The following is a 23,728-nucleotide window of genomic DNA, read 5'->3' on the forward strand; positions in this document are numbered from 1 at the left end:
TTATTTTTTGTTAATATATATCCATTCCTACATTTAAGGCCTGCAGCATTTTCTAAGAAAAAAAGGTTGGGACAGGCCATTTTTTTCTAAATAAAAAGTAAAGTCCCTTCGGCTGCTCCCTTGTTTGAACTCGGGGTCGCCACAGCAAATCCAAGGTGGATCTGCATGTTGAATTGGCACAGGTTTTACGCTGGATGCCCTTCCTGACGCAACTCCACATTACATGGAGAAATGTGGCAGGGGTAGGATTTGAACCCGGAGCCTTCTGAACTGAAACCAAGCGCATTAACCACTTGGCCACCACCCCTCCCTGCCATTTTTTTCTAAATATAAGAATTAATTAATCATTTTTACAGCCAGTTTTCTTGAGAAAAACAAGGATGAAAACATGAACATTTCCGAGTCACTGAATATTTCTTAGACTTTATTTATATCAATCATTCAGAAATACAAACAGTGTGGTACTTTATGGTAAATCTGTGTCAGGTAGGCAGTTCTCAAAAACTAAATGTCCATGCTGGAAGGAGACGAGTGAGGGAAGCCACCAAGACACAACTCTGGAAGAACTTTTGGCTTCTGTGGGTGTGAGTGGAGAAACTGGGAATAGTGCAACATTTTTATTTTATCTTCATTTTACATACAGTCCCAACTTTTTTCTGATTTGTGGTTGTTTCTGTTGCATTTCTGAAATTACAGAACTGCTATAAAGAAAAGTGTTAACATTTTATTGTTTTTTCAGATTTTGTAGAACAAACGCAAACACCAAACTCTTATAAAGAAGGAAAAAATACACAAACATGCAGGAAAAACTGAACAATGCAGGCTGATTTGACTCTCCTGATTTAAAAAAAAAAAAGGTAACTTACTTTGAAATAAATGAAACGCAGAGCTGCAGCTCCTGTTTTTCTCTTCCTCAGTCACCTTTTGTGCTTGAACATAAAACAACTACATTAAGCCATCTAAAATAAATATCTTTGGAAAATAACAGCCTGTTAAAGTTCAGAGTTCTCAGCTGCTTTATGTGATTTCTGCTTCTGAACATCACTGCAGTTTCTCCACATCAAGGTTTTTTAACGTGTGTGATTTTTATAATGTTCATTCATATATTCTCATTTTTTAAAAGAATTTTGACTATTTATTTCATCTCATAATTTCAGTATAACTGTCACTGACACACGCACACGGTGTGAACAGGATGTACTGTCAGAGGGATGGAGAAATAAAGGCAACGCCACAGTTTTGTTTCTTTTCTTAACACGTTTCTTCACTCTGTGCTCAACGCGCGCGCTCTCCATGGACTGACTGAAGCGACTCATTACCCCACCCACCCACCCACCCACACAAACAACATACAGACGGCTCAAATTTTAGGCAGGGGTATTTTTTTCGGCCATCTTTTTTTAAAATTGACAGCCCAAGTGACAGCAGGATGACTCACTGCCTAAAACCTTGGTTCCCGCGCCCATCTGCTCCCGATAACATTTAATCCTGTACCCGTCCCAATCATGTGATAAATAGCAAAGTTGACTTCCGTCCCGTGAGAATCCCGCGGGAATCCCGTGACCCGTGGGATTCCCGAAAAAATGTCAGCCTCTAGTTTGCAGCTGTCAACCTTGTGAGGTGTCATCTGTTCCTCGGACAGAGAGAAAAAGAGCAGAATTAGTCAGCTGGAAAACTGCACCTAAGGTATGAGTTCACCAGCAATAATTCGACAGGGACGCAGAGAGAGTACTAAGGTGATCACTGGCCGTTAGCCATAGGTTTCACTGACAGACCCAGAATTTAGATGAAGTGAGGCGAGGACCTGTATGTTGCTAATGAGATGATTTAAAGGAATAACAAGCACTAAACCGTACTATTCCAGTGTGCTAACCATGCGAGAGGGAGAATGGATGCATCTTAAGTCTGAACTTGCATATCTCTACAGAATTTGACTGTTTTATCTCCATAGGGAGATCATTCCACAAAACAGGGGCATGATAAGAGAAGGTTCTGTGGCCCACAGACATTTTTATTCACTGTAGGGACACAAAGTAGTCCTGTGCCCAGAGAAAGTAGAGCCCGTGTTGGTACGTAATGTTTAATTAGGTCAGCTAAGTAGGGAGGTGCTCGTCCATGCATAATTTTATAGGTTAGTAGCGGAACCTTAAAATCCGACCTCACAGAAACAGGAAGCCAGTGAAGAGACACCAAAATGGGTGTAATGTGGTCGAACTTTCTGCTTCCTGTCAAAACTCTGGCAGCAGCACCAATTGGAGACCCCTAATGCTGGACTGCGATAACCCAGAAAATGGAATATTGCAGTAGTCCAATCTCGAAGAGACAAATGCATGGATCAGAGTCTCTGCATCAGCCATAGACAGGATGGGGTGAATCTTTTATATTTAGCAGGTGGAAGAAAGCAGTCCTCATAATATATAGTGTGTAGGTCAAAGGACAGCATGGAATCAAAAATCACCCCAAGGTTCCTCACTTTGTCAGTGTGATGTATGACACACAGGTCTAGGCTAAACATTAGCTGGTCAAACTGATGCCGACGTCTCGCTGGACCAAGAACCATCATTTCGGTCTTTACCAAGTTTGAAAGTAAGAAATTGCTGGACAGCCAGGTTTTCACTGAGGCAAGCCACTCCTCTAAGGACTTTATGTGTACAAGATTACCAGTAGTTATCGGCATGTACAACTGAGTGTTATCACTGTAGCAGTGAAAAGTAATCCCATAACACCACAGTATATGCCCGAGGGGTGCTATATAAAAGGAGAAAAGCAAGGGGGCCTAAGATGGACCCATGTGGAACCCCATATTTCATGTCACCAAAGTTAGAGGTCGTGTTGTTGTACAGGACACAATGAGAGCAACTAGTCAGTTAAGAGATCAACCATGCATGGGCATTCCCAGTAATCTCAAAATAAGTCTCCAGCCTATCAAGTACAACCCCAATTCCAATGAAGTTGGGACATTTTGTGAAATGTAAATAAAAACAGAATACAATAATTTGCAAATCCTCTTCAACCTATATTCAGTTGAATACACCACAAAGGCAAGATATTTAATGTTCAAACTGATAGATTTTTTTGTTTTTGTGCAAATATTTGCTCATTTTGAAATGGATGCCTGCAACACATTTGAAAAAAGCTGGGACAGAGGCAACAAAAGACTGGGAAAGTTGATGAATGCTCAAAAGAACACCTGTTTGGAACATTCCACAGGTGAACAGGTTAATTGGAAACAGGTGAGTGTCATGATTTGGTATAAAAGAAGCATTCCCAAAAGGCTCAGCTGTTCACAAGCAAAGATGGGGTGAGGATCCCCACTTTGTGAACAACTGCATGAAAAAATAGTCCAACAGTTTAAGAACATTGTTTCTCAACTTTCATTTATAAGGAATTTAGGGATTCCATCATCTACAGTCCATAATATAATCAGAAGATTCAGAGAATCTGGAGAACTTTCTACACATAAACAGCAGGGCCGAAAACCAACATTGAATTCCCATGACCTTCGATCACTCAGGCGGCACTGCATTAAAAACCAACATCATTGTAAAGGATCTTATCATGTGGGCTCAGGAACACTTCAAAAACCATTGTCAGTTAACACAGTTCGTCGCTACATCTACAAGTGCAAGTTAAACCTCTACCATGCAAAGCAAAAGCCATACATCAACAACATCCAGAATCACCGCCGTCTTCTCTGGGCCTGAGCTCATTTGAAATGGACAGACGCAATGTGGAAAAGTGTGCTGTGGTCAAATGAGACCACATTTCAAATTGTTTTTGGAAATCATGGACGTCATGTCCTCCGGACAAAAGAGGAAAAAGACCATCCAGATTGTTACCAGTGCAAAGTTCAAAAGCTAGCTTCTGTGATGGTATGGGGGTGTGTTAGTGCCCATAACATGGTCAACGTACACATCTGTGATGGCACCATTTCAAAAGCTAGCTTCTGTGATGGTATGGGGGTGTGTTAGTGCCCATGACATGGTCAACTTACACATCTGTGATGGCACCATCAATGCTGAAAGGTACATCCAGGTTTTGGAGCAACACATGCTGCCATCCAAGCAACGTCTTTTTCAAAGATATCCATACTTATTTCAGCAAGACAATGCCAAGCCACACTCTGCATGTAGTAAAAGAGTGTGGGTACTAGACTGGCCTGCCTGCAGTTCAGACCTGTCGCCCATTGAAAATGTGTGGCACATTATGAAGCGCAAAATACGACAACTGAGACCCTGGACTGTTGAACAGCTGAAGTCGTACCTACTGTCCCAGCTTTTTTGAAACGTGTTGCAGGCATCCATTTCAAAATGAGCAAATATTTGCACAAAAACAATAAAGTTTATCAGTTTGAACATTAAATATCTTGTTTTTGTGGTGTATTTAATTGAATGTAGGTTGAAGAGGATTTGCAAATCATTGTATTCTGTTTTTGTTTACTTTTTACACAACGTCCCGGTGATCCACCGTATCAGATGTATCCAAGGTTGTTTAATAGCTGTCAGGTTTACTGGAACGGCGTGGCTGGACACAAATGCTGGATTCATATGTCAGTAAAACAGGGTTTAATAAAAGTTCAGCCAGGGTTCAGTACACAGGCAGGCAAGCCAAGATAAGATAAGATAATAAGATAAGTGAAATCAGACAATGCTGATAGCAATGCCTGCTTCTTAATGCTCAATATGTGCTTCTATTATTTATGATGAGAATGTACTGTAGCTTAATGGAGGAAGAGCTTTAAGCTACTTGGATGTACAGTATACAGGAATCTGTGATAGCTCACAGAGCAGCAATAATGCTTTAAGTGCTAATTGACTATAGCTGTGCTCTAAATAGTAGCAAGCTGTGGATGTCACTGGGAGGATAAAAGAAGCTTGGAAAGTAAAATTATCTTCACCTCTCACACATATTTTTTTAATCCAAACGTAATATTATCATCATGCAATGGAAATGGCTGTGGTGAATACCTACTTTAAGAAAAGGGAGGAGGACAGGGTAACATATAAGAGTGGAGGAAGGTGCACACAGGTGGACTACATTCTTTATAGGAGATGCAAGCTAAAAGAAATCACAAACTGTAAGGTGGTAGCAGGAGAGAGTGTCACTAGACAGCATAGGATGGTTGTTTGTAGGATGATGTTAGAGGTAAAGAAGAAGAAGAGAGTGAGAGCTCAACAAAGGATCAGATGGTGGAAGCTGAAGGAGGAAGACTGTTGTGTGAAATTTAGCGAGCAGGTGAGAGAAGCACTAGTTGGAGGGGAAGCAATTTTGGACAACTGGAAAAGTACTGCAGATGTGGTGAGGGAGACAGCTAGGGCAGTACTGGGTATGACATCTGGACAGTGGAAGGAAGACAAGGAGACTTGGTGGTGGAATGAAGAGGTCCAGGAAAGCATAAGGAGAAAGAGGTTGGCGAAAAAGTTTTGGGATAGTCGGAGAGATGAAGAAAGTAGACAGGAGTACAAGGAGATGCGGCGTAAGGCGAGAAGTGGCAAAAGCAAAGGAAAAGGCATATTGCGAGCTGTACAAGAAGTTGAATAGTAAGGAAGGAGAAAAGGACTTGTACCGATTGACCAGACAAAGAGACAGAGCTGGAAGGATGTGCAGCAGGTTAGGGTGGTAAAAGATGCACATGGTAATGTGCTGACAAGTGAGGAGTGTGTGCTGAGAAGGTGGAGGGAATATTTTGAAGAGTTGATGAATAAAGAAAATGAGCGAGAGAAAAGGCTGGATGATGTGAGAGTAAATCAGGAAGTAAAAGAGATTAACAAGGAAGAAGTGAGGGCTGCTATGAAGAGGATGAAGAGTGGAAAGGCAGTTGGTCCAGATGACATTCCAATGGAGGTATGGAAATGTCTAGGAGAGATGGCAGTAGAGTTTCTAACCAGATTGTTTAATAAAATCTTGGAAAGTGAGAGGATGCCTGAGGAGTGGAGACGAAGTGTGCTGGTTCCTATTTTCAAGAACAAAGGTCATGTGCAGAGCTGCAGTAACTACAGAGGCATAAAGCTGATCAGCCACAGCATGAAGTTATGGGAAAGAATAGTAGAAGCTAGGCTTAGAAAACAGGTGAAGATCTGTGAGCAGCAATATGGCTTCATGCCGAGAAAGAGCACTACAGATGCAATGTTTGCTCTGAGAATACTGTTGGAAAGGTACAGAGAAGGACAGAAAGAGTTACATTGTGTGTTTGTGGACTTAGAAAAAGCATATGATAGGGTGCCAAGAGAAGAGCTGTGGTATTGTATGAGGAAGTCTGGAGTGGCAGAGAAGTACGTTAGAGTAGTGCAGGACATGTACAAGAATAGTGTGACAGCGGTGAGATGCGCAGTCGGAATGACAGACTCATTCAAGGTGGAGGTGGGATTACACCAAGGATCAGCTCTGAGTCCTTTCTTGTTTGCAGTGGTGATGGACAGGTTGACAGATGAGATCAGACAGGAGTCCCCATGGACTATGATGTTTGCAGATGACATTGTGATCTGTAGTGAGAGTAGAGAGCAAGTTGAGTCTAGTCTGGAGAAGTGGAGATATGCTTTGGAGAGAGGGGAATGAAAGTCAGTAGAAGCAGACTGAGTACATGTGTGTGAATGAGAGGGAGCCCAGTGGAATAGTGCAGTTACAAGGAGTAGAAGTGGTGAAAGTAGATGAGTTTAAATATTTGGGGTCAACTGTTCAAAGTAATGGAGAGTGTGGTAGAGAGGTGAAGAAGAGAGTGCAGGCAGGGTGGAGTGGGTGGAGAAAGGTGGCAGGAGTGATTTGTGACCGAAGAATATCAGCAAGAGTGAAGGGGAAAATTTACAAAACAGTAGTGAGATCAGCTATGTTGTATGGTTTAGAGACAGTGGCAACAAAAAGACAGGAGGCAGAGCTGGAGGTGGCAGAGCTGAAGATGTTGAGATTCTCTTTGGGAGTGACAAGAATGGACAAGATTAGGAATGAACATATCAGAGGGACAGCTCAGGTGGGACGGTTTGGAGACAAAGTCAGAGAGGCGAGATTGAGATGGTTTGGACATGTGCAGAGGAGGGACCCAGTGTATATAGGGAGATGGATGCTGAGGATGGATCCACCAGGCAGGAGGAGAAGAGGGAGATCAAAGAGGAGGTTCATGGATGTGCTGAGAAAGGACATGCAGGTGGTTGGTGTGACAGAGGAAGATACAGAGGACAGGGTGAGATGGAAACGATTGATCTGCTGTGGCAACCCCTAACGGGAACAGCCGAAAGACAAAGAAGAAGAAGAAGAAGCTGTCTCTTGAGGGACATTTGTCTAGTCATATTTAAACCATTCTGCACCAGTGAGGCGAAAGACAAAGAAGAAGAATGTTCTTTCAGAAAATCTAAATTATTATTGAACATGTCAAAGACAATATGTACTATTTCTGCAATCTGGAAATTGTCAAAATTGTTAGTTGTAAAAATAATCTTGTAAATTACACAGAAATTATATTTTCGAAATTAAAAAAGGAGATGATGACAAATTACTCTGGAAGTGGCATTAAAAATTTTGGGCATCTTGTGTTTTTTACACATTTAATTTTCTTTGTAACAAATCTAATTCAGAATAAATAATAATTGAATACAGTTAATAACTCATTTATCTATGAACTGAAACTTCTGAAATGATGCCATTTAAACTGAGTCAAAACAAATCTCTATAACATATACATCAAATAATATCAAAGCTAACAAAATGGAATACACTGCGTGCATACTATGTATAGCATACTATGCATACTATGTATGCACATAGTATGCATATAATGTGCACACATAGAAGTGGACACCACATATGTTAATCCAGCTGTCATAGCAGTAACTTCCCGTTATTGCATCTCTTGCACAAGCATGTCATGCACATTGATTAATTTTCTAGCCAGAAAATCTCTTACTTCATAGTGCACGCTCTCAGTAGCAGTGCACAATGACTTGGCACATACAGTAGTGTTCAGAATAATAGTAGTGCTATTTGACTAAAAAGATTAATCCAGGTTTTGAGTATATTTCTTATTGTTACATGGGAAACAAGGTACCAGTAGATTCAGTAGATTCTCACAAATCTACTGAGACAAAGCATTCATGATATGGACACTCTTAAGGCTATGAAATTGGGCTATTTGTAAAAAAAAAAGTAGAAAATGGTGTGTTCACAATAATAGTAGCATCTGCTGTTGACGCTACAAACTCAAAACTATTATGTTCAAACTGCTTTTTTAGCAATCCTGTGAATCACTAAACTAGTATTTAGTTGTATAACCACAGTTTTTCATGATTTCTTTACATCTGCGAGGCATTAATTTTGTTTGTTTGGAACCAGGATTTTGCTCCTTTGCTAGTGTGCTTGGGGTCATTGTTTTGTTGAAACACCCATTTCAAGGGCATGACCTCTTCAGCATAAGGCAACATGACCTCTTCAAGCATTTTGACATATCCAAACTGATCCATGATACCTGGTATGCGATATATAAGCCCAACACCATAGTAGGACAAACATGCCCATATCATGATGCTTGCACCACCATGCTTCACTGTCTTCACTGTGAACTGTGGCTTGAATTCAAGAGTTTGGGGGTCGTCTCACAAACTGTCTGCGGCCCTTGGACCCAAAAAGAACATTTTTACTCTCATCAGTCCACAAAATATTCCTCCATTTCTCTTTAGGCCAGTTGATGTGTTCTTTGGCTAATTGTAACCTCTTCTGCACGTCTTTTATTTAATAGAGGGACTTTGCAGGGGATTCTTGCAAATAAATTAGCTTCACACAGGCGTCTTCTAACTGTCACAGCACTTACAGGTAACTCTAGACTGTCTTTGATCATCCTGGAGCTGATCAGTGGGTGAGCCTTTGCCATTCTGGTTATTCTACTATCTATTTTGATGGTTGTTTTCCATTTTCTTCCACGTGTCTCTGGTTTTTTTTGTCCATTTTAAAGCACTGGAGATCATTGTAGATGAACAGCCTATAATTTTTGGCACCTGTGTATAAGTTTTCCCCTCTCCAGTCAACTTTTTAATCAAACTAAGCTGTTCTTCTGAACAATGTCTTGAATGTCCTATTTTCCTCAGGCTTTCAAAGAGAAAAGCATGTTCAGCAGGTGCTGGCTTCATCCTTACGTAGGGGACACCTGATTCACACCTGTTTGTTCCACAAAACTGACAAACTCACTGACTGAATGCCACACTACTATTATTGTGAACACCCCCTTTTCTACTTTTTTTTAATAATAACCCAGTTTCATAGCCTTAAGAGTGTGTATGTCATGAGTGCTTGGTCTTGTTGGATTTGTGAGAATCTGCTGAATCTACTGGTACCTTGTTTCCCATGTAACAATAAGAAATATACTCAAAACCTGAATTAATCTTTTTAGTCACATGGCACTACTATTATTCTGAACACTACTATATGTCCTAAAGGCAGTGACAGATTATACGATGATTGGTTTATTTTAATGCTATGCCCAAAATATGCCTGTGACAAATCACATGACTTTATCCAACCCCTTTGTGTCCAGCACCCTGCTGTGCTCTGCTTTTGGTTCATGTACATATCAATGTTCAATGTCACTAATGTCTCTTTATAAATGCAGCAAGTGGCAATAGTTTCACACGGCAGGACTCACGTGCACTAAGTATGCACATGTTACAGTTCCAGCTGTATAAACAAGGGACAGAAAAGCTTGCACGCATATAGAGAGTGTTGTTTCATTCTCTGCGTCGGACACCATTACAATACTACATCTTTACATAGTAAATAGTTGTTGGCTGCTATATTCATCTTTAAATACCATTTATATTACCTTTAAGCAGCATGAGTGCCAGTATCACCATGCTGTGAGAATAAGTGTCAAGCTTCAAAAATGCAGAGTGACCTTGTCAAAGGATTTCATTTCATTTATTTATTTGATCAGGAACAATACAATCAGACATAGAGCAAGCAGTGTTTGCAACTGTTATGATGCACCGAGAGTTTATAGCTGCAGCTAATTCACAGCTCTTGTGCTGGTTGGGCCTTTCGACAGCATACATAATTAATGACTTCATTCAACTTTTCATTCAATCATTGGTCCACCTTCTCACATCTAAAATTTTCTTGCATTTCCACACTTACCAACACACATCTATAATGTACAAAATCTAAAAATTGAATTTCTCTGTGTTAACACACACTCCATTCAATCCTTCCTTCACCCACTCTTTCACTCACAGTGCTATTTACTCATGGTTACAACTTCGGTGACTTGTAAGCCAAAACTTGAGCCATGAGGTGAACATCCTAAACTCAGATATGGTCTTGAGCTCAAGCGGTAATGAATTCCACAGCTTTATGCTTTTAAAAGAAAAGGCAGACTGACCAAATGAGGTCCGACACTGTGAGATCTTACAATTCTTATTTATGGAACCTCTGGTTCCATTTGGTCTCCGAACAAATGAACTGAGTGGCTCAGGTGCTTGATTATTAACATTTAAATAACAGTTTGAGAAAGCATAGATTACTAAAGCTTTCAAAGCTTAGCAGTTTATACTTCGAAAGAATGTTTCAGTGATGGTAGTGAATTGGCTTTTTATCCATAATTTTTATTGTTTGATTGTACAGTGAAGCAATGCGGGGAGCAGCACAACAGAAATTTGCATCCACGTTGCTACAACCACTGCAGCGATGGCTACATTCACTAGAGTGTGGAAAAACAACAATGGCTTAGTCACCAACTATAGGCTCCTGAAATCTCTGGTGCTCTGTATTCTTCTGTTTGGGTGTAGGTCATGAACACTACTCGTAGACACAGAAAGACTAATTCTGCCATCAGAAAAGAAATGCCTAATGGTACTAGCTCACTGAGCTGTGAGATACATGTGAATCAGCGGCATATGTTCGGTTTGTACATCACTGAAGTGCGCTGCTGTTATACTGCTATAGTATGCCGCTATTATGTGAAAAGAAGCTGTAGAAATACCCCAGACTGCAGCCACTAGTAAATAATATAAAATAAGGATCATGTTTATCACTAAAAAAGGCAAGGGAGCAAACAAAAACGTAGAGGAAAACAAAATTATGTCCAGTGACAGCATAAGTATCGGGGAGGTGATGGTCTAGTGGGTAAGCAGTGACCTTGAGGCCAGAGGATCCTTGGTTCAAACCTTCCTGTCTGGAAAATCACTAAGGACCCTTGGGCAAGGTCCTTAATCCCCAAGTTGCTCCCGGTGTGTAGTGAGCCCCTTGCATGACAGCACCTTGACATTGGTGTGAATGTGAGGCATTGCTGTAAAGCGCTTTGAGTTTCTGATATAGATGGAAAAGCGCTATATAAATCTAGTCCATTTACCATTTAATACAATCTGCAACCTCACCACTAAATGACACTAAATCCTACACACTAGCTTTAATAAATTTAATTCTTAAATGCATGATGATGGAGTTGATGAAGATGATGGTGAAAGTAAAGGCAGAACAAGCTGAAGGTTCACCTGACACAATTGATTTATAGTATATATTCAATTTTCAACTGAAGAATGTTTATTAAAGTATGACAGTATGAATCGAAATAAACTTGCTTGACTCTTGTTCCAACAAAACTGATTTGTTTTTGCTAAAATATCTTTAAATATACGAACTTGTCTATGCCATTTTTCTTGATGTATACTGTATACAGAGACATCAAGAAAGAAGGATGTAGGTTCTGTGTTGACATTTGCAGTTTTTCCATAAGATAATAATTTTGAACCTTCCCAACTCAGAGTGAGAAGAAGATGACCAGTGAGACACCACCTACCATCTCAATGGCACTCATCAACCCCCAAATGGCCCCGGCCATGACAGATAGCAGAAATGCTTCAGCGCAGCAGCTCTCCATCAGTGTGTGAGCTACATTAATGCTTTAATATTTATAATAGCCTGGTAATAAAGGATTACAGTCACAACAAGCGGAAAAATTAATATCAACCAATGACTTAATTTGGATAAAAGCCAATAACTCCTCTGCATCTTCTCAGGTGTGCTGTCCTCTACTCCTATAAGCCACGGCGACCAGAGGAGCTCGAGCTGAAGAAAGGCGAGATGGTGGGAGTGTATAGCAAGTTCAGAGAAGGCTGGCTGCGTGGGTTATCCCTCAGGACAGGCAAAGTAGGCATTCTGCCCAACAACTACATCACGCCTGTGCTCAGGTAAAAGGATCCTTGACTGCATGTGGGAGTTAATGCCATTCAGGTTTAGACTTTCACTTGTGTTTAGAGCAGAAAGACATGGTGCCATGCACACATTTCATTATTAATGCTGAGGTTTGTTTATGTTGATAAATTCAGTTCAGTTCATTTATATAGCACCAAATCATCTCATAAGTTACCTTAAAGTGTTATACACAAGTAAGGTGTAGACCTTCCCCTGTGGGCAAGCACACTGACAAAACTGGTAAGGAAAAACTAATGCATAAGGCAGAGTCAAAGGCCCCTGAGTGGAGAACCACACTGGTTTAAGAAGCAGCCAGTCTTTATTTGCAGCCTTTACAAAAAGGCAATTGAAGGAATACAGGAAAACTAGTCCATTCACAACAGTTGATCAGGTGGAAACAAAGAGCTGGGTTAAATCCGGTCGACGGCAGGCAAAGTTCGAGAAACACAGGAAGGCATCATGCATCAGCAACTGGGAATCAAACATGAAAGCACTGTGTGAGAGCAAATATACGAGCAAAACAATCTGGACCAGGAGGGAAAGGTTGTGTCATTTAAATAGTGTGTGATTTAATAAGCAGGAAATGAGTGTGCATGTGAAATGCCAGTGTCCATTAGACAGAAAGTAAAGCCAATGGAGTGCACAAGGAACAATCTACCAGAATAAAAGTACAGGAGGAAACAGCAACACGGAGGAAGATTCAATAGGAGCTACAAAGAATAAAATACACTATAATATATATAAAATACACTATAAGCAACACTGAAAAGAGATCATAAAACTCCAGAGATGTGAAAACTGAGAACTGTGACAAAGGTCTTGTCCACATAGAAACAGAACTTTCCCGATACGATCTTTTTCTTTGTCATTTTCAAAAAGTGTTAAGTAAACACTGCATGGTTTCACAAAATAACTGTATGCACACGAAACCACTGAAAAAACTGTAGTTTATATGCCAGTCCTGTATGTGGCGTTGTAACGCACCCCACAAAAAAAAAAAAAAAAACAGAAGAAGATGGGGAGCACATTCTCACAAAGTCGAACTTCTATTTCAAATCACACTGGATTATAAAGTTGGCTAAACTACAAGAGAATGTTGACTGGGAATCGGGTCAGTCCAAAAATGCCAATATAATAGACGCATTTCAGGCGCGGCATCCAAGACACCCGACAGAGAAAGATGTGACGTCTTGCAGCTGAGGTTAAGGTTGTGACGTTAGAGAGGTGGAGCTGTGGCATCATCATTTCACAAAAGCTGTGTATTGGTTGTACACACGAAGACACAAAGGCTGCATTTTGAGATTTTTCTGCTTAGGGAACAGTTTTCAAAAGAGTGTGGACGAAATTATACAAAACTTTTGCGGATGCACCTCTGCATTGACAGGCTCAAAACTCCCTCTGCAGTTTTTGTTATTTTACAAGAAGAAACTTAAAGCAGACGAGAATCAGTGGGTTAGCCATCTGCTCAGGCCAATTTAGCAAGACAGAACAAAAGGCACAAAACAAGACTGAATATGCAGTAAATAACAGCAATATTGCAACTGACACAACAAAATATAGCTTGTTATGCACAATGTTGGAATAATACAATTGACTTCACTGCAACAAGGTGTAAGAACATTTTCGTAGAGTAGACTATCATTTTAACAGTAGGATTAAGGGACCTGATAAAGTGAGTGATGGGGCAGGGAGAATAAAGAATATTTTCAACACAGTTTCATTTAACTTGAGACTCAATTGCTAAAATAAGGAAGCAGTTTGCTTCAATGTGTAAATGATTAAATGGATTAAAAAAAACCATTTTGCTATAGCAAAGTGACAGGACTGTCATGATACAAAGAGATGTAAGTCTCCATCACAGAGTTGTTCAAAAAATGTGTCACAAGTGGTTTTGTAGTGTAAGATTTGCGGCCTATTGGACTGAGGTTTTCCCAGAGCGCCCATTTGGACCCTTTCTCATCACACAGGAAGAATCAGATGACAGTCTGTCCACACCCACGCACCTCACAGAGGTGGAAGTTTGGGTTGATGTCTCCTACACCAGTGTGATGGTCCTGACGAAGCTCACTCATTGAGATAGGAGATACCAATAACTTCATACCAACTACACCTCCCACTCAAACAAGAAGTTGTAGGGCAGCATCCAAGGGGGAAAAGCGGCAGGGGCAGTCTAGAGCAGTAACCCAACTTTTGTCCCGCAGACAGCTAGGGAGCAAGTCAATAGGCAAAGCATTTTAACATGGATATAATATCTACTGTATGTCATATCCTTACTGGCAGGAGAGACCATTACTAAACTTATATTTCCCCCCAAAAAATGCAGTTTGATGAAACTGTCAGTTTTACATTCCTACAACATTGTGGCAAAGGTGTAGTGATGTAAGGAATCTAGATTTCACCAACATGCAGTTGTGCTCAAAAGTTTACATACTCTGGCAGGATGTTTTTTTTGTTTTTTTTTTGGTTTGTTTGTTGTTGTTTTTTTGGCCATTTTTCAGAGAATATGAATGATAAAATCTTTTTCCACTCGTTAGTGGTTGGGTGAAGACATTTATTGTCAAACAACTGTATTTCCCATTTTTTAATCATAATAAACTACCCAAATGACCTTGATTAAAAGTTTACATACCCCTGTTCTTAATGTCGTGTATTGCCCCCTTTAATATCACTGACAGCTTGGAGTTTTGTGGTTGTTGTGGATGAGGCTCTGTGATGGTAAAGCTGCCACTGAATATGACTTGGACTTTGCATCAGTTATGAAGAAATGCAAACAGTATGGCACTCTATGGTAAATCAGCATGGAGTAGACAGCTGTCAGTGATGTTAAAGGGGGCAATACACGGTATTAAGAACAGGGGTATGTAAACTTTTGATCACGATCATTTGGGCAGTTTCTGTTGTCATTATGAAAAGAGTGAACAAACAGTTTGACAATAAATGGCTTCATCCAACCACTAACTATGAGTGACAAAAAAGTTTGTGTTATTCATTTTCTCTGAACTTTTGAGCACAACTGTAAATGTGTAGAGTTGTGGAGAAGTTGAACAGTGTTGTAATACAACATTGTTATACTTGTACTATAACCATTATACAGCCAGTGAAAGAAATCTTTTGTTGGCATTTTACTGGAAAATATTTAGTAGGTTTTACTCCAAAAATACTCATGTTGAAAGCCATGTCTATGCACCTTTGAAGTCATGGGAACGCTTCCATGCTTCCAGCTGCGATTACCTCACATAGCAATTAAATGTCTTATCCTTGCTCCACCTTGGCTCTCCATGAAGAGATGAGAAATGGTTCAGAACTACAACAACATGTATACATTTGGTCATCTTCAACATTGTAGCAAAGTTGCTGAGAATCTACAGAAGGCTATTGCAGCAACATTAACTTCAACCAAAACACAAAGTTGCATTTATGTACTGTATTTGCTGGGTCTCTATGAGTGATGTGACTGATTAAAGTGACAGATGAGCTCACGATGCATGACAGGTTATTATGTTAGAGAGAACAAGTGACAAAACGTGGAGTCTCACGGGATCTGGTGTGATTACAAAGATCCGAGTAATGGGTGAATATTGCGTTTTTGTCTATTACCATGGTAACATTTCAGTTTCTGACTAAGTGCTCCATTAAAACATGATTGAACCTGAATTTAGATCATACAGCCAGTGGGTCCTTAGTCCATGGGAGTAAACACACACATACACAGAGAGGAATATATTGCACTACTTTTTTATTCTTAAATTTTGATTTCTTCCTATTTGTTAGGTCTGTGAATTAGATCAGTAGCATAGGTTCTTCAGTTGACACAAGCGTACCTTATTGCTTCATTGCAGAACCTCGGCACGACTCGTTGAGACCAAAACAGCTTCTTCGTCCTCACAGCACAACGCATTATCTGGAAAGAAACTCCCCACTTCCAAAAATAGGGTAAACACAGATGGAGCAATGTACTCAACAGCACAGGTCCCACCTGTACCAAATGGAGTGCAGCATGCAGTGTCATCTGCTGGTGCTGGAAAGCCATTCTTGTATGGAGGTTCACAAGGCTGGGACACAGTAAGGCGTATCTTTAACCCACGTAGAAATGATCGTAAGTCACGTGCAACACCTTTTGTATGCTAGAATGTTTAGCAAGTTTTGATGTATTGTCCTTGATTCTTAAGGGGTTTTTGTTTGTTTCATTGTTTGTTTTTGTGTAGGCTCAATCCAGTTCAGTCATCCCTCCAATCTGCACGCCTCCAACAACTCACAGCACTTTGCACAGGTCAGGGTTTCTGGATACTCGCCTGCTTTACAGAGAAAGAAGAAAAGTAACATCCTGTCCATCCCTAGCAGGACTCTGGGCCGAATGACTGAGTCTGCTGCGCCCTCTACTGCTGCAATCTTCATGGACAGGGAGTTCACTGTGCCACAAGAAACACATTTTGTGAGCGACAGACAGCCATTCAGTGCCCCTCAATCAATTCTAGTCAAACCAGACTCACACAAGAACAGCGCAGATAAGGTAGTGCTGTGATGTCTTAAAATAATGTGCTGTTTTTATGATTCTTTCAGAGTGCATAGGTATATAATTTCTGTGATCACAGTTCAGCATGTCTTTAACACTAAATATGTTACTTTTTTAGCCTGCAAAGTCAGTACGGTTTGTCACGGAGGACGAATTCCCTTCTTCTAGACTTCGGACATCAGGAAGTCAGGCTTCGTATAACAGTCGCCCTGGCCCCCCGCCGTTAGAAGTGTGGGCCCCATCTCTCACCCTGGGAAGAGACGGGCCAGGGATCATTCTCAAAGAAGGAAAGGCTCCCATTCTCAGGAAAAACCTAGAAACAACCATCTCAGATCTGAATTCTAATCTTCAGAAGCCACTTTTGTCACAGTCCTCGTTACCAGCTGTGTCAGCTCAGTTCAGCCCCAGCAGGTAAACAGAGAGCAGAGACTTGTTTAGAAGCAGACAGTGTGAATTAAAGCAACAGTAACCTCTTTTCCTTCGTTTTTCCAGACACAGAGTGACCATGACACATTTAGCCCAGGCAGACTCTGAGCTCAGTCTGCTGCAAGGAGAGCTCGTCCTAGTCCACAGACCTCGACCTGATGGACGAGTTCTGATTACTCAAGAGAATAGCGGCCAGACAGGCTTATTCCACAGCAGTATTCTTCAAGCCCTCGAGAGACTCAGCTGACTGTGTTGTAGTGAAGTATTTGTTTATATAGTCTACATGTTCAAATTACCGAGAGATGTGACTTTCAAACAGTGAAAGACTGTAAGGGAGTTCTGATCCTAATGAATCCTGCCAAATTACTACCCTTTGAAGGAGATGTGTACTCATAAGTGACCTCAGAAGAGTGTTGTGTAAACCTGAAGAAGTATATTTTCTGTCCATCTATGTATGCACATGTACTATTATAATATTTTGCACAAAAACAAAAACCCACCAAATGTCTGTTCCCTCTTTGATGTCCATGTTACACTATTGGTTAGTGCCTGTGTTAAAACCGCTAAAGAAACAAAATGCATGAAAAGAGATTACTTTAAATGTAAATGAATGTGAAATGAAATTCCAGAATATTTGCAGATTGACATCTTAAATCAGACTTGGACTAAACAAGAGCAATTACCCTAGCCTGTGTTGCCAAGTCTTTGTGAAGTTACCTTGTGTGCTACAATCCCAGTTCCAATGAAGTTGGGACATTGTGTAAAATGTAAATAAAAACAGAATACAATGATTTGCAAAATCAACCTATATTCTATTGAACACACCACAAAGACAAGATATTAAATATTCAAACTGATAAACTTTATTGTTTTTGTGCAAATATTTGCTCATTTTGAAATGGATGCCTGCAACATGTTTCAAAAAAGCTGGGACACAGGCATTCAATGTTGGTTTTCGGCCTTGCCGCTTACATGTAGAAAGTTCTCCAGATTCTCAGAATCTTCTGATTATATTGTGGACTGTAGATGATGGAATCCCTAAATTCCTTGCAATTGAATGTTGAGAAACATTGTTCTTAAACTGTTGGACTATTTTTTCATGCAGTTGTTCACAAAGTGGTGATCCTCGCCCCATCTTTGCTTGTGAATGGCTGAGCCTTTTGGGGATGCTCCTTTTATACCCAATAATGACACACCTGTTTTCAATTAATCTGTTCACCTGTGGCATATTCCAAACAGGTGTTCTTTGAGCATTCATCAACTTTCCCAGTCTTTTGTTGCCACTGTCCCAGTTTTTTTGAAATGTGTTGCAGGCATCCATTTCAAAATGAGCAAATATTTGCACAAAAACAAAAATGTTTAGCAGTTTGAACATTAAATATCTTGTGTTTGTGGTGTATTCATTTGAATATAGGTTGAAGAGGATTTGCAAATCATTGTATTCTGTTTTTATTTACATTTCACACAACGTCCCAATTTTATTGGAATTGGAGTTGTAGGTTTCACCTTGATATCAAGTGCTTGTCAAGGTATCGAACACACATTGACCACATGGATACCTGCACACACAGAGTCAGGAAGCCCTGAGGCCTACCTTGTGCAACAGAGTAGGGAAAAAAGTGAAATGATTGGAGTTACAATGCCATAATGGAGGTATGTTATTAAATCAATTCAGTATTTGCAAGTAAAACTAGAACACTGCAATCGTAGAGTGCAAACCTCCACCAATACGAGTTTCCAATTCCACAAATTTTTACCTTGGAAACATTTTCAAGGTCAAAGTCGTGTTAGAAGTGGCTTTTCATAAGCTAAGATCAAATACAAAATATAGATCAAAAGGGGCTTTTCAGTGTTAAAATCAAATCCGCAATACAGATCAGATGCAGTCCAGACTTAAAACACACTTATTTTACGTTTTGTATGGCTAGCATACTGGCATAGTATGGTATTATGCTTCCTACCCTTTTAAATTCATTTTATTATTAAAGAGAGCAGCCCGCAGCCTCAATTTTATCTAAAGTCTGGGTCTTTTAGTGAAGCTTAGGGCTAGTGGCTGGTGATCACCTTAGTATTTCTTCTGTTTTCCTTGTTGCTTAATACTGACAAAGTATACGTTATTTCTTGTCTTTCTGCTGCCTGACTCTGTTTTTTTTTTTTCCCCAGTCTGTTTGAGGTGTGGCTCCATCCAGAAGTGGGAGTGTGCGTCATCTTCTGCAGGCCTCCCGTCCTGTGCACCAGCATGGACTCCCAAAAATTTCCTGTATATTTGTATTGTCAATTGTGTCAGTAGCATGGCCCAAGCAGAGGGTCACCCCTTTGAGTCTGGTCTGCTTGAGGTTTCGTCAAATCAGAGTGAGTTTTTCCTTACCACTGTCACCTGTGTGCTTGCTCTAAGGGTTGGTAAGGTTAGACCTTATTGTGTGAAGCGCCTTGAGGTAGCTTTGTTGTGATTTGGCACTATACGTATAAATAAAATGAAAAGAGATGCAGATCAAACTTAGTTTATTAATTGAGAGTGCTAGTTTGCACCTCATTGTAACAAATGACATTGATTGAGGCACTTTTGATTGAGATATAATGGAAAAGATACACCAAATGGGCATTTCAGTATTAAATTCAAATGTCCACAAAATCCACAATCCGGATCAAACTTTGTCAGGTGATCGTGAGTGCCAGTCTGCACCTAACGTTCAAATATGACAGTGATTACGGAATGTTTGATTAAGATATAATGTAAAATATACATAAAATGGAGTTTTCAAGGTTAAATTTAAATGGCCAAAAAAATGTGTAATCTGGATCAAACTTCGTCAATTGATAAAGGATACTATCCTACATAAGGCTCTCAAATATGAAAGAAATTCAGTCTTTTTGACAGAGGTGTGTTATTGTCCTTTTGGCTGCTCCCATTTGTTTGGGTCGCCACAGCAGATACAGTCAAATCCACATTGGTATTTGGCACAAGTTTTTTGCCGGATGCCCTTCCTGATGCAACTCCAGGTTTCTCTGGAGAAGCAGACACAGCCCCTAGTGTTCCGAAGAGGTCTCCCATCCAAGTACTAACCAGGACACACACTGCTTAGCTTCTGAGATGTGACAAGGCTGGCTTTTGACAGAGGTATGAATTTATGAAAATTCATTCAATGCCAAAAATGGGGATTTTTCCAGATTTTTCCTGATGTTGACCTATGACCTTGAAAATTGAATTAGCGCTTGCTTATCAACATACAAATCTTCAGTAAATATTTCATAACAATAAAAGAAAAATTGTGGGCTCCAGGCTGTTCACAGACAGATAGACAAACAAACGGGCGAAAACATAACCTCCTCCAACTTTGTTGGCTGAAATATATATAATGCATACTTATTAGCAGTAAAATGTATACATTGTTCAGAATGTCATGGTAAGGCTATTTTGTACACAAAATCTCCAAGGAAAATAATGTAATATGTTGTTAATTGATATGAACATAGAAGTAGAGAGGTGGAATGTCAACTTCTAATCTCGAGAACTGAGGTTGTATCACGCATGTGCGAGAGGAGTTTGGGTTCTTCTGGTCTTTTGCTCTGCAGCCAGCGATTTGTTCTCAGGTATTATAAACTCCAGTATTCTGCTGGGAATCGACAATATCAAACATCACAAAATAAGGTTAAAGATTAACATATTTTGATCAATTAATCTAAATAATTCACTGAGCCTTACATTTTGTAGCTGCCCCCATTATCGCTCACAAAGTCACCCTGCTGTCAAAATGAAGATGTATTGTCAATGCTGCACTGTTATTGGTGCAAATGTTTGCAAACAACCAGTTAGGTTGAAAGATCAAGATATAAACTATGTATCCCACACGTCTGGAACTATTCAGATAAAATATATCTCGTAAAATACAGATCTTGCAGTCGATTAGCAACAAGGCAAGTTTTAAAAGACAGTTAAAGTCAATTTTATTCAGTCAAAGAAGGGAAGAGGAATGCCACCCTTTTATTTGTTTTTATTTTTTCTAATGTGATTTCTGGTAAAAAAAAAAAAAAAAAAAAAAACGAGCTTATCTTCCAATCCATTATTTTCTAGTGCAAATCTCTACTATTTGTTGCTGTTTTCTTGTCTGAAACTTGGTGCTAAATTTGTTGTGTTCTACACTTCTAAAGGGATACATGCTATTTATTTTAATTTATTAAGGTCTTATTTTTCTCTGTTCAATTTGTACTTTATTTCAATGGCATCCTAGTGTACATGATTATATATAAACTATACACTTATTGCTACTTAGTTGAGGAGATTATAATGTCTTTGCAATCTGTACACGTGTAATCGAGCTCCTCTGTGTCAAGTTTTGGCCTCACATGGACCACAATGGAAATAAGTGTTTATGCTTTATTGTGTTATCCGTGTATTATTGATATATTCACCTTTCTGTGTTTATATTGCTTTTACAAAATTAACTCATTCAATTCTGTAAATACTGATGATTTCTGTTTTACTCTAAATACTATTTTATTTGAGGGGAAAAAGTGTGGCTTGAGATGCACCCAACAAGACTGTCCACATTACCAGACTGGGAACTGCTTGACTCGGCATCCAACAGTTTGGTGAACACCTGCAGTGTCAGCCACATGGTCAGCTGGTGGTCTCTGGAGACAGCTGTTACCTGCGTCATCCTGTCAGCCTGTCAGCCGCCATCTGGTGGAATGCCGCCTGTGAGGCCTTGCAGTTGATCCCAGATATCCTGGATGTCTTGATGATGCAAGGACTCAGATGCTTCTCTAGCAATGTGCACAGTTCTGCAACTACAAAACTTATGTCAATTTAAATCATGTAATACCATACAAAACTGCTGACCTTGCTGGTGATTTTTCCACAGTTTTGGCAGCTTCATAGAAACTGAAGGCAGGTGTCAGGTCCTTCATGATGCCTCTCATATTTTCTTTGATTTGTGTGGATGGAAATAAATGATGCATAGCTCATCGTATTGCCCGTGTGATACCTCAGTGATATAATTTATAAGTGACACGCGTAATTTATGACTGAAAATAAAATGTGAATTGTTCTTAATGTGCTTTGTTGTTCAGCAAAAGAGGTTCTTCTGGAACAATATCAGGATCTTCATGATTGATACCAGCCAATATTTCTTTGAAATCCTGGGGGGGAAAAAACAGAAATTGCTGCAGTGAGGCCTGCATCCTTCTGATATTGCACACATCTCGGGGTCGCCACAGCAAAGCCAAGGTGGATCCGCATGTTAATTTGGCACAGGTTTTACGCCGGATGCCCTTCCTGACGCAACTCCACATTACATGGAGAAATGTGGCAGGGGTGGCAGGGCTTGACAATAAGGCAATTTATGCACTGGCCCACAGGGCCAGTAGAATCTGAAAGTTACTGGCCCGGATGAAAATATCACTGGCCCATACTTTCACGCCTGTGCCGAACCAGGGGGTAACTGATAAGAATTTTTTAAATCAACACTCAGACATTAGAATTGGGTTTCCTTAATGTAAAAACACTTGAAAACAAACACAAAATTCTTATACTACATGATAAAAACCTTAAAGTGAGTAAACTTTGAAAAAAATGTCGGTAGGTAACTGATAGGAATTTTTTCAACACTCAGACATTAATACAAAAATAAATTTATTTCTTGATCATTTACAAAATTAATATGTTAAATTTCATAAACCAAGTTCCCTTGCTAATGTTGTCACCGTGGGGTTTCCACAAGGGCATACTGATTAGACTTTTAAACTGGCGTATGAAATCATACCACATTGTCTACCAGGACATGGTATATTTATACTTACTTGTTAGCATATTCTGGCATGGCCCTACAAGTTCCACAGAAGACAACCTCACTCTCCTCATCACGCTCCAGCTATGGCCGTCTTTTCTTCCAGGAAGTTTGCCAAGTTTTCCTCACCCTTTTCTTCTCATATTCAGCATCAACAGCCTTCCTCTTCTGTGCTTGTTTTGAGGGTGATAGCTGATAGCTGCTGGGCAGGAGGTTTCAAGAAATTCATAATATTCACTGCGCTCGATCTTGCTTAAGCGAAAATGACGCGTCGATGTTGAAGCGAAATTTGCGCCACATCAGAAGATGCGCCTGCAGACGAAGTTTGTCTGCACTTCGGCAACATTGCGAAGTGGTGCAACATGTCCTGTCTCTGGTAGCAGCCTGTGAGTAGGACGTATGTCTCTTTTGTCCTTTATTTCACAACTATGACAAGAGTTTTTGGAGGAGCAGCAGCCCCACAGCAGCGGGAGCGGAGTTTCTTTTTCTTTTTTTTTTCTTTTTTTTTTTAATTGTTTACATGTGCGCGCGTGAACGGGACAGTTGGTCCTCAAGTTGAGTCCTGCAGAGGCAGAAGGACCGCTGAAAGCAGCCATCATCCAGACGCAGCTCCTGCAGCAAATAATGATACTGCCTGAATTGGGAACGTCTCATGACGTTTGTCAGCTTTCCACAACAACTCGCTCCGTGTGATCAAGGTCCGTCATGTTAACTTGACTGACAACCGGAGCCGGCGAGCTGAATGGAAGCTCCTCCTATTTGTTGACGCACCGGGGGCGAATTTTCGCAGCAAAAGCAGAGCGACACACCGGGTGAAGGAGGCGCGTCCGTTGCCACG

At 40.2% G+C, this 23,728-nt stretch overlaps 1 protein-coding gene across 5 annotated transcripts in view; it reads left to right on the top strand.

Annotated features, from left to right (window-relative positions):
* Positions 1-17,695, top strand: part of sh3rf2 (SH3 domain containing ring finger 2) — a 54,195-nt gene extending 36,500 nt beyond the window's left edge. For all 5 annotated transcript variants that reach the window (XM_034181432.1, XM_034181431.1, XM_034181435.1 and 2 more), the window contains exons 6-11: positions 11,736-11,857; positions 11,991-12,161; positions 16,005-16,261; positions 16,371-16,675; positions 16,797-17,089; positions 17,171-17,695. In XM_034181432.1, the coding sequence (XP_034037323.1) occupies positions 11,736-11,857; positions 11,991-12,161; positions 16,005-16,261; positions 16,371-16,675; positions 16,797-17,089; positions 17,171-17,351 (1,329 nt within the window). In that variant the 3' untranslated portion in view covers positions 17,352-17,695. The remainder of the gene's footprint in view (positions 1-11,735; positions 11,858-11,990; positions 12,162-16,004; positions 16,262-16,370; positions 16,676-16,796; positions 17,090-17,170) is intronic.
* The last annotated feature ends 6,033 nt before the right edge of the window (positions 17,696-23,728 follow it).

This window comes from Thalassophryne amazonica, chromosome 11 (genome assembly GCF_902500255.1).
Source record: "Thalassophryne amazonica chromosome 11, fThaAma1.1, whole genome shotgun sequence".
In the NCBI taxonomy this organism is placed as follows: Eukaryota; Metazoa; Chordata; class Actinopteri; order Batrachoidiformes; family Batrachoididae; genus Thalassophryne; species Thalassophryne amazonica.